The sequence below is a fragment of the Bacillus rossius genome, chromosome 16 (assembly GCF_032445375.1).
Source record: "Bacillus rossius redtenbacheri isolate Brsri chromosome 16, Brsri_v3, whole genome shotgun sequence".
Lineage (NCBI taxonomy): Eukaryota > Metazoa > Arthropoda > Insecta > Phasmatodea > Bacillidae > Bacillus > Bacillus rossius.
This window is the reverse complement of record NC_086343.1, coordinates 19,677,715-19,689,751: the sequence shown is the minus strand read 5'-3', so window position 1 is coordinate 19,689,751 and position 12,037 is coordinate 19,677,715. Positions and strand designations below refer to the sequence as shown.

Here is a 12,037-nt window from a genome sequence, read left to right as displayed (position 1 = left end):
ATTCACCAACTATAGAAGGAAGGAAGGGTGGAAGAATTGCAATAGCTGAGGGTGCACTTTCATTTCCAACGACCTGGACTCAACTCACAAGTCAAGTCGAAATTATGAACTATGTGCTTGGTATAACCATGTATATTTTCCAGCACATCAACAGGATCAGAATTTATGGCCTTGAAACACTGGAACCGAGGAATGAGTCTGCATCCATCACCTCAGTAAGTATGTCCAGGGCAGCCAGGTCGTCCATGTACATCCGCTGTGGCTTGGATTTGCGGTCCGACTTGAGTTTCCCGTGCTTGGTCGTCACCTCGGGCTGCCTGTGTGTCCGGCCCTCGGCTCGCTGGCGGCAGATTTCAGCTCGGAGCTCGCTGCGGACCTGGATACAAACCATGCACACAGATGCACGAATCTTTCTTCTCCGTTTGCCACTGTTGCACTTTCGAAATCTTGTGCAAAGTGAGGTTTCTTTGGAGCCAAGAGTGACATGGTCAGAATACTATAGCATCTCAACAAAGGCAATTATCTGATAAAAAAATGTCAATAAACCTGAATCATGCGGGTATAAAATTTGTTGAATATCTATTTCATTTAAAAACAAGTCCGGCCAATTCTGTTGTGTCATCCGTTGAATAAATCAATGTATTAAAATTTCTAAATATTTTTAACAGTTATTTCAATATATCATTTTCCCTGTATTACAATTATTTTTTTTTAAATAATGGATACCAATTATCATGAATCATCACCCAACAACACATATAGACAGCATTGCCCCCTATGCGAACTTGCGAACTGTCATCAGTCTATAAGCAAGTGTGCCGCTGGCACTCATCCTGCCTGTAAGGTAGTTGTTGCCACTCGTCCTATATGCGAGCATGCAGTTGGCACTTGTTCTGTACACAAGCACGTGATCAACACTCGTCTTATACACGAGCGCATAGTGGCACTTGTTCTATATGTTCTGAACTCACCCTATACACAAACATGTGGCCTACACTTGTCCTATGCACAAGCACGTAGCTATCATTGTAGCTATATGCGAGCTTACAGTTGGCACTTGTGGGCATGCGAGGGGACGACTACATTCACTCTATACGCATGGCCGGCACTCGTCCAATACGCGAGCATGTGGTGGCTCTCGTCCTATATATGAGCTCGCAGTTTGCTCTTCTCATATACACATGGACCCAGCCGGAACTCGGCCTACATGCAAGCGCATGGCCGATACTCGTCCTATATGCGAACATGTAGTGGCACTCATCCTGTCATCATCATGCAGTTGGCTACAGCCCGAAATCATCCTATACGTGAGCACGTGGTGGCACTTGTCCTATACGCAAGCATGTGATGGCACTCTACCTATATGCAAAATCACAGTTGGTCACAGATTATTCCGACCTTACGGCCGGCGTTCTCGCGTTCCCCTCCCACATATGCACCCTAATAGGGTAGGGTGGGAGTTGTTTCCAGTTCTCTTGATTTTATCATTCCAGAGCTTTAAAGTAACAGTAACTGTGAGAGATCGCTCCCTGTTTTTTGATCGGGAAAGGTGTTAATAGCTTCGGCAACGACCAGCGGCTGGGGCCACCAACCCAGCATGGTCGCCGCCTCAGCCCCTTTACCGCACTCAGCTGACCAGACAGTCGGCTGTGTCCTGAGCCCTTTAGACTTTATCAGCACTGCTGGCATCACGCTGGGACACCTGAAAACACCCAGTGAACCCGTGGTCCGGTGGAGGCCTATCCAACCTCTGCTATCTGTCCAGGCTAGTACCGGAGTTGTGTGTCATCTATCACCACGTCGACTCCGCATCAGGATAGGGAACCCTTGGAGCCCAGTTGGTCACATAAAAGAATGAATTCCGCGGAACCCCTCTTAGCCTAATGGCCCTACCGGGGTGTTATCATTATAACATTAAAAGATCTATATTATTAATTTACTTATGAAACCATGATATCTGCCATCATAGAAGTTAAAGGATTATTTATGAGTATGCAATATATTATATTTATTATTACATCGGCTTGGAAATCCCCTGAGGTCCGATCTGGGTGGGTGTCTGAAGGACAATCCACCCAGATCGGAAGGCGGTATTTGGCCCGATCATCTTGGAAACTAGATGGTCGGTTTCCACGGGGAACCACTGGGAGGCTACCGCCTGGTGACCAGCCCCTCAAAAATGACAGTGGCTGATATAGTAATTATCAGCCACTGTCACAGTTACATCAACATTATTGGTCTAGCTAATATTCTTAAAAGTTTAAATTTATTAAATTTTATTATCCTTAAACATAACATAGTATAAAATCTGATTACCCTGGAAATGCACGACAAGCACACCAACACTTTAAAATATCCATTAAAAATCTTTTAACATGTATTAAAATGTAAATTAGTATATAATTAACAATTATCTGTTTGTTGATGTAACAATAACAATATAACAATATAACACAATGATTTATAAATTACATTTAGAATCGTATAAGATGAGTAAAGTATACTTATTAACATTTGAATATATAACTATAACTCTGTGACCAGTAGGTCACAGCCGGAACTCGTCGTAGGGGGCCCGGGAGACGCACCTTCTCGGCCACGACGGCGCCGTGCCGGAGCAGCGGGTGCTCGAGCAGCTCGCGCATGAAGGGCCGCTGCTCCAGGTCCTTGACGAGGCACTCGGCCACGAAGTCCGCCAGCTTTGGGCTGTAGTCCTCGGGGCGGGCCAGCGCCGGGGGAGGGTTGCGCGGGATCTGGAAGAGCGCCCGCATGGGGTGCAGGTCCGAGAGCGGCGGGTCGCCCTCCGCCAGCTCGATGGCCGTGATGCCCACCGACCACACGTCGCAGCGCGCGTCGTACGACGAGTCCAGCTGCTGCTCGCACGCTATCACCTGCAACCAGCCTTCCAACCTTCGTCCCAGCAACTCATATCACACACGTCTTCAACAATCATCAAAGCTATTCTTTTAACTCATTTTTAAACCAATAAAATTTAAACGCAATACATAGGGACCGGAAAAATTCGTGGATTCAGTGACCTCTAGGATAGCCTCCATTATCCTCTGCACTTCTCAAGTAAACACGCGTGTTCATTGGTTACTTAATATTGTGAGTCGTCTACACTGGGTAGCTTGTGATTCGACGCTTCTTTGGTCGACGGTCTCTCATTGGCCCAGAGAGCTCCAGTTAAACCGCGAGCCAATAGCAGAACCAGCAGAATTATACACATGTTTGAATATCAGCCTATCACGAAATGAATCCGCAAATTTTTCCGGTCTCTAGCAATACAGTAGTGTTAAAAAAGAAAATATTACATTTTGCAAAATAAAAAAATAATAATCATTGAACTGACTACAAAATAAACAAGTAAAATTTTTTTTGTAACAAGCAATTTTTTTTTTAATTTCTAGGAATTTACCCATAATGAGATTTAATGGGGAGAGGGAATCCTACCCATCCACCCCTCTTATAGGCTGCAACTGGTAAAAATACACTCTAAACTGATAAGACACCGGGACGCCATAAAATTTGGCAGTTTCATTTCGTGATCGACTTACAACCTAACAACTTCAAATTTGATCTAATTATACAATTGACCCACAGCCCCTGTGGAGGACTGTGGCCCAGTGAGTTGAATGAATGGGCTCGGCACCTCGTTGACCATCCGAGAACCGCTATGAGACGATCAGATGCTAACGGCAGAGAAAATGTATTACTTCCGGGCTGTAAGCGACGTCCGCCACGTTTCCCGCTTGCGAAAGGTCCCGGGTTCTAACCCAGATGGTCTTGATGGACGGCGAGCGACCAAACACTGTGGCCCGTTTCAGCCAATGGGGAAACCCACATGAAAATGAGTAACCTAATCACAAGCAACCCAATTTTAAAAAAAAAATTCTCAAGAGCCAGCAACAAAATTAGCAATGGAAAACTTGCACGGATTTGGAGTATATTGTGCGTGGAGTCAATCCTACAGGTTAATTACCTAACTCAAGAATTTTTTCTAGTTCCTGATTATTGATGTATGGCGTGGTCATCACTGTAACTTTTCACCAGAAAGCTACGACCATCAGGATACCTGAAAGCTTTAAGACCACCGGATCGGTTCTTGAACAAGGACAGAGACCATCTGCAGAGGAGCCCACGTGGCCCTAGAGTTTTGAGCGCGGATTTTAACAGACACGAGTCATCACTGGACAGGGTGCTTGTATGTTGTTTTCTGCCCATATTTCGGCCTGTATGGATGCAAAAGGCAGAAAACTTTAAAATATACATAAATTCTCCCTACAAGCAGGGTAAACACAAGCATAGGAAATTATTTCGGAGCTCGGCCGGGGATTTGTTCCTCACCCCTTTAACGGTGGCCCTTGTGTCGAGGCTAGCCTTAAGGCTACAACAACATGAAAACGGATTATGGAAAATGAGTATCTACGTACAATAAATAGGCCTAGCACGCACTAGCTCGGCAATGACCCCGCTCTTCCGTTTACGTTGCTCCGTACGACCAATAGAAGCTGAGAGTTTGGCTGCGATGGCAGCCATGTTTGTTTATATTTCAAAAACCGCTAAAAATCGTTTCAAGCACAGGCATATCTAGAGGTCTAACAATAATGTGTTGTTTATTTTTATTGTTTTATTTTTTTGTTTATCCTGATTGTGTTATGTTCTCGGAGCTCAATGTGTATTTTTTTTCAATGTAATTAATTTATATTTCGTTAGTTGCCATTTGTTACGTGAATTGTGTGGGAAGCCTACAACTCATGTAGTTTCGGTTCCCTGCAAAGAATTTCCGAAGATTTCCGAAGTTTTGCGTTTTTGGTATTAACGCCACTTCAGCCGCTAAATCAGAAGTTTCCAATGAAAACAAGCATGTTGTGACTGACCTAACCTAACCTAACCCTTCGATTTTTTTTAATTTCAATTTTTGAGAGAAAAATGAAGTTGCACGAACGTGGTAGGGAACCGAAACTACGTGAGTTGTAGGCTACCGGAATTGTGTGGGCGGCAGCCGCGATAGTGAAAATGTTCCAGGAGATCCGTGTTGGTCTGCGACGCGGACAGTGGCGCCTCACCGCGGCGCGCAGAGGAACTAGAGGAACTAGAGGGAGGGGCGCGCGCACCTCGGGAGCCATCCAGTAGGGGGTGCCGACGGACGTGTTGCGGCGACCCAGCGTCGCGCACAGGTGCGACGACACGCCGAAGTCCACGAGCTTCACGTCGGCGCCCTCAGTCAGCAGGATGTTGTGGCCCTTCACGTCCCTGTGGATGCAGTGGTTGGCGTGCAGGTATATCAGCGCCTGCAAGGGGAGAACAAACCAAGAAACGAGCTCGTGGTCATGTCTGCGTGATTACATCAGGGCCCCCACATGGCCGGTGCTACCGTTGCTATGGCAACGGGGCCCATGGGTCTAGGGGCCCTGCGAAGGAAAGAAAAAAAAAACTTGAAACAAAAAAGGAGACAATTTTAAATGAATCATAGAAAACAATTAAACAGTAACGCCTAAATTTAGTTACCGATGAAATATTACACCAGAGTAAATATTATTCGGAATATGCTGTGCGTACAGAACGTGTCTGAATCTACAACTGTGAGTAACAAAACCACCACCAATTGACGTGACACCATGTTGACAGTGCAGAACACTTACACTCATTTATTTGCCATTATTCAAAATCAATTTACGTTGACAATCGAAACACTGACTTAAAACTAGTTTAATGTGTTTTAAAAATAATTGTGAAAAGGTTTTTAAAAAAACTAAAACAATAAGTATACATAAAAGAAAAGAAAACATTTTTTTTATCTCTGTTAGAAAAAAAAAAGGGTGGGGGGGGGGGGGCATCATGACTTCTAGCAACGGGGCCCACAGGATGATGTGTGGGGTCTGGATTACATGCTAATTATGTGAAGCCATGTTCCAAACTGCAATATACTGTCTGAGGCGCCGCAATAAAGAAAGAAACTCGTCGCCTGCTGTCAAAGTGTTCTTGTTTTGCTCGGGACGATGCGGCGGTGTCTAAACGGCTTGTTTTAGTTCGCTGTGCCTTTCCTCGTGGCGCTGTCACGCAGTAGTAACAGGAAACCTAAGATGTACATCAAGTTCTGTCCCTGCCCGAACACGCCCGAATATTAACCCTCGGCCAACCTCGGGTTTATTTTATATATATTTATATTTCTCTGTTTATTTTAATGTAGCTATACTAACCTAACTAACCGACCACTTTTAATATTTGAATTCATTTTTCCTGCGCAAAAATAAAACAAATCCCGAGGTTGGCCGAAGGTGAATATTCGGGCAGGGACAGAACTTGATGTACATCTTAGGTTTCCCAGTAGTAACAGTCAGTGGTGCTTACGGGCCCTTACACACGGGCGACTTTTTGTCGCTCTTGTCGCAGCAACTTTAAAGGTCGTTCTTGATGTAGCCAATGCTTTCTAACTGATACGTGCACACGAGCGACTTTTTTTTTAATTTATTGCCGCGATGAAAAAAAAGTCACACCTGGTTCCATTCCTGTCGACAATTATATTCAATTTGCCATTAAGGTTTAATGCGTGGACCATACATAACGAATGCATTCAGTTACGATTCATGCGTAGATTGGCTAGTGGTGAAGTATTATGAGACGGTGATTTTTTGTTGTGTTAGAGCGTGTTATTTAAGTGACGAGCCTATTTGTCCGTGTGTGACGGCGTGTTTGCATAGGCAACTTACGAAATATTTTATTTGCGTGAAATCAGAGGTTATACAGCACAAAATCCATGACCATATCTGCACACAAGAAAAAAAATAGTGGGAAGACCTATATCAAATTTGTTGCATTTGATCCTCCAGAAATATTAAAATATCGCCAAAGACAATGAAACAGCCGTGTTCAGACCTGTCCCTCCACACGGGCGACGTAACTGTAGCAGCGACTGCCGCGTCAGTACCGACATGCCAGAAGAGGGTGTTCGTGCCTCGTAGTGCATCGACACGGCTTTCAACAATGAAGGTAGAATCGTAACTGTTACTTTCAGAGGAACTTTATAATTGTGGATTAAAAAAAATATGACAGTAATTTGAAAATGAATTTGTGGGCAGGTATACGTAAGAGTGATATCACAAACGGGAATAACCTGGGTGTACAACATAAGAAAGAGAAAGTAAAACATATATATATATATATATATATATATATTTATTTATAAGACGTTTTAATAAGTCGCTGACTTACTAGCGGATCAACCATTGCAACCATCTTTATTTACAGAAAGGCTTGCCAACTCTACGAAAACGACCCTGATGCTGCGACAAAGTGACGGTCGTGTGCAAGGTCAAGCGACTGTCGCCTGAAGCTGCGACTTTCCGTTGTTGCTCAGTCGCTGCGACAGAAAGTCGCCCGTGTGTTAAGTGCCCTAGGCCCTTGTCACACTGTCAAACTTTCACTACCAACACCTTCCAATATGTTGTGTCACTGGGGCAACCATGCTTGTTAGACAAGTTGAATGACTTGAGTTCCAATCAAATATTTTGCATATAAGACGGCTTGTAAAATATGTTGGATGTTGCATGCGATCAGTCAATCAAAATCGCGCCTAACGAAAACGGAAATGATGCCCGTTTCCGTGACAACGAATCCTTAAAATGGCGAAGAACACAATAGGTTATCTAGATGAAATCACGAAAAAATATTGTTAGTATGAATGTGTGCGAAATAATTTTTTTGTGCAAAAAGCAAATTACGTGTCTATAACTTTACAAAAAAAATTTATAACATTTATATTATTATGTTACAGGTATTATACGTTTAAAAATGCTCAGAAAACATAACAATTAAAAAAAAAAATTCATCCAACAAAGTGATGCATGATCTAATTTCAAGACAGTGGCGGATCCAGAGGTTCACCTCGGAGGGGGCACTCTAGGATTTCAGAATAGCCAGAGGAAAAATATGTCTTAAAATTACTAAATATTGTATTTAATCTACTCACACTACACGTAACATCCAACCAGGGGCGCAAAAACAGGGGGGGGGGGGGGCAAGGGTATTTTGCCCCCCCCCTCTGAAACCTTGAAATGGGGGCAAACGGGGGCAAAGAAAGTGCTGTGTAATCAATTTTTAGATTATAAAACTGCTTAAATAGCACCATTTTCCACCTTGAAATACAAATTTCCCCGGGGGAGGGCCCCCGGACCCCCCACTTCAATAGGGGGGATCGATGATTCTTTATAAAAATGTATATTGCCCCACTCCCCCCTCCTTTTGGAAATTTAGTTGTTGCGCCCCTGCATCCAACCACCAGATTTTTATGATTCTACAAGAAATTTATTAATTATATTTTAAATATTTTACTGGTTTCAGAAACAATCATTTTTTGTCGGCAATATAAATGCAGCAGACAACTGGTTTTTCGGTGGGGAGGGGGGAGGGGGGGGGCACTTGCCCCAGGTGCCCCCCTTTGGATCCGCCGCTGTTTCAAGACGAGATGAAAATGGAACAGTATGAGATAACTCAGACAGAAAGTATAAACTCTGATAGTGCGGGCACGATGACGGGGAACACTGGAAGGCAAGTATATTCGACTGTGACAGGGCCGAGGTCTCGCCCAGAAGTGCGACGCGCGGTAGGCAGGTTGCTCACTTCAACGGTCTCCCTCAGGATGTAGGCGATGTGGTCCTCGGACAACCTCGCGCCCCTCTTCTTGAGTCCCTGCACCAGGTCCGTGACTGAACCCCCGGTGCACAGCTGTGGAACACACGGGGGGAACCCGGTACCGCGTCAGACACTCGGAGGAAATCATATTCTAGGTACAATATCTGGACTATCTAAATATTAAGTCATTTATTCTTAATATCGAAAAAATCGCTTGTTTTTCTGTCGTACCTTTATTTATTTGTCATAATTTTTATATATATAATTTTATAACGTTCTAAAGGATTTTCATGTATCTGAAAAAAGCAACGACCTTCATTGGTTTTTTAGGTTTTATTATATACTCTTAGTGCATATGTCCCCCTTTTTCCTCTGCCCAAATTTCAGTATTTTATAAGGCTCTACCAGTACATATATTAAATGATTTTTTGATGCATACAACGTGACAAAAGGTTTTTATAACCTCAGCGTAGTGCTGGCTGAGGTTCCCCACGGATGTTTTTATGTATAATTTTTGACGTGACAACGTCTAATAAATCAATGAACGCCGGCTGCACGCACGAAAAATTGTCCCGTTACGCACATTGTCCCGTTACGCTCAATGTACGCTTGCGCCGCATCTATCTCTCTTCCACTCGATTGGAACAACCATCGATTTGACTTTTTCGAGGCACATTAAACTTGAAACACTCCCAATCGTTTCCTCCTTTTCCTATCATCGTCCCATCCTTAACAGAATAACACAGATTGGAAGAAGTTAAATAGCAAACACGTACAAAAGTTATAGTTAAAATAATCTGTTCGTTAAAGTAATAAACATATTTGAATTAACGAGTGAAAATAAAAGTAAAATTTATCAATTAAATTGTAGATTTCATTTCACTCCTTCCTTGTATCCGTACAAAATAGTGATAATTCAATAAAAATGATTCAATTTTATTCATAAAAGTATGCAATCGTTTCATCAATGTTTTGTTGTGACGTTGTCACGCCAGGGGCGTAGCCAGGGGGGGTGGGGGGTGGTTTAGGGGTTCAACCCCCTCCACACCTCAGCACCAAATCTTTAATTAATTTCTTATTCATCACTCCAACAAATTTCATATTAAAATTAATAAAATTTTTACCATTACAATATTTAAAATTTAAGTACCGAAAACTGCTAAAATAGCACACTATTTTACACCTTAAAAGCCAAAATTTTCCCGGGGGAGGATCCCCCGGACCCGCCCGCTTTAATACGGTTGGGAAGGAGGGGGGGGGGGACGGCATGCTTCTCAACCCCCCCCCCCCGTACACAAATCCTGGCTACGCCACTGCGGTCACGTTGAACTGTCGTCCGTGAACCGACTCTACGGACAAGGGATACGCTGCGGATGGCCTGACCTCCATGACGAACCACAGCTGGTCCTCCTCGCGCGACGCCCCTCGCCGCAGGAAGAGGCCGTGGAAGGCCGGCAGGTTGGGGTGCAGGCTGAGGTCGCGCAGCACCAGGTACTCCTCCTCGATCTCCTCCACGTTGTCCGACACGTTCTCCAGGATCTTGACGGCCACGCGCTGCCCTGCGTCGCCACACACACACACACGCCATCTCGCGACACGTCATCTCGAGTACCACCCAGCGGCGTAGCAGGCGGGTGGCAGGGATGGCCCCCGCCCGCCAGGGGCGCCGGAGAAGTAGGGTTGCGCGCCTGGGGAAGCCTACAACTCACGTAGTTTCGGTTCCCTGCAGGAACTTCCGAAGATTTCCGAAGTTTTGCGTTTTGGTATTAAGGAGCCCACCTCGTCAGGGGTGTATGTGTGTTAGCGAGGCGGGATGATAAAGCCTGCCCCACACGACACCCATTTCCTTAGCAGTTTTCATGTAATTTTTATGCTAGCGCGCCTGCTCCCGTGTGGGTAACATTTCAGCACCCTTCCAAGGGGTCTGGCTCTGGGTATAAAAGTTTTCATAACCGAAGTCTTAGCCAAAACCGTAATAGAACGTGTTCTATTTTTCTGCTATACCCACGAGCTGGAGCCGTCAAGATGGCGGACCCACGTGTTGCAATATAACCCCGTATATAGTCTGTATTGTCAACATTAAGGGACGTAACAAATGTAATGGTATGCCAAATGAAACTTTATAATAGTAAAACTACTATGGAATATATTTGTTAAGCTGAAATTGCCACAGAAAGAAGTAATCGGAAATTTTATAATACGTTATGAAAATACGTTGCAATCTATATTACCCATTATCTCCTATCACATTCGTAGAAGTTGCGGTAGCGTAGTGGCGAAGGGCACAATGGCAGCGGTAGAAGGGTTATTTTGAATGTGGTTCGAATCGTCATCAGTTCAATTTTTTTTTTTAAATAACAGATAATTAAATTGTACATACTGTGCTTTCTGCAAATATAAATTATTAGAATTAATTTATGATATAATATTATTAACTACATTTAGGTGTCTCAGTCCATTGATTTTATTCATAGTACTACGTACTTTTAAAAAAGTAAATTAAAATCACATGTTCACAAATAATTTAAACCAAAAGTTAATTTTATAATTAAAACGCCAACGTTTATTAAGAAACGAGTGTCCATAAATTAATAATGAATAAACTGATACTTCATAGCGACACACCTGTGAGGGTGCGGTATGTGCGTGTTTATTTGTCTCACTGGGTTACAAAAAATATTAGTTACAATTCCTCTAATTATGTAGTTAAATATATAAGTAATCAATAAATCTTATATAACATATATGAATCGGTAGCATTTTTTTACTATTACAATGAAATTAGCTTGATTAACTGTATAATTAAATTAATATTAGAATTTAAACCGTACATAAACTACATTTAGTGAACCCAATGTCCCTTGTATCATTTAAATTTATATATTTTTAGATTTTGAAATTAACCTACAACTTAAAAATATATTTGTAATTCCAAAATTGCTCTTAATTTGTTTTTGAATACTAAACCAATTTTGATATTTATTTGCAAATGAAAAATATAAGATAAAATATCAAATAATATTTCCGCAAGTTACATAATTTTTAACACAAACAGGTGTAACTTTCACTTTTTTTTCAGTATTTTGATAAGTTGACTACGACAGGTTTATCCTCCCCTGATATGTTTGCTTTGGTCGGCAACTGCGTTGGCTGGTTTTCTGTTAGCATTCTAGGTATCGTGTGTATGGAGTTAAGAAATCTTTCTGCGGTTCTGCTATACAAATTTTTATGAAAATTTTTATACCCATGGGTATAACAGAAGTTATAGCAGAAAATGGGCATCGTGTGGGGTGGGCTTAAGCGCGACGCTCGCTGGTGCTTCTAGCGCGGTGTCGCCTCTGGACTGGCGCGCAGTCTTCTCGTCGTCACAGGATAACTGTGAAATCTGAGCGGTGACCGTAAC

At 42.9% G+C, this 12,037-nt stretch overlaps 1 protein-coding gene across 1 annotated transcript in view; it reads right to left on the bottom strand.

Moving 5' to 3' along the window:
• Positions 1-12,037, bottom strand: part of LOC134540164 (myosin-IIIb-like) — a 140,078-nt gene that overhangs the window by 33,439 nt on the left and 94,602 nt on the right. Inside the window, exons 4-8 of the mRNA XM_063382711.1 lie at positions 10,018-10,193; positions 8,623-8,727; positions 5,118-5,294; positions 2,589-2,891; positions 212-376 (exon numbers count right to left, since the gene is read on the bottom strand). Of these exons, the coding sequence (XP_063238781.1) occupies positions 212-376; positions 2,589-2,891; positions 5,118-5,294; positions 8,623-8,727; positions 10,018-10,193 (926 nt within the window). The remainder of the gene's footprint in view (positions 1-211; positions 377-2,588; positions 2,892-5,117; positions 5,295-8,622; positions 8,728-10,017; positions 10,194-12,037) is intronic.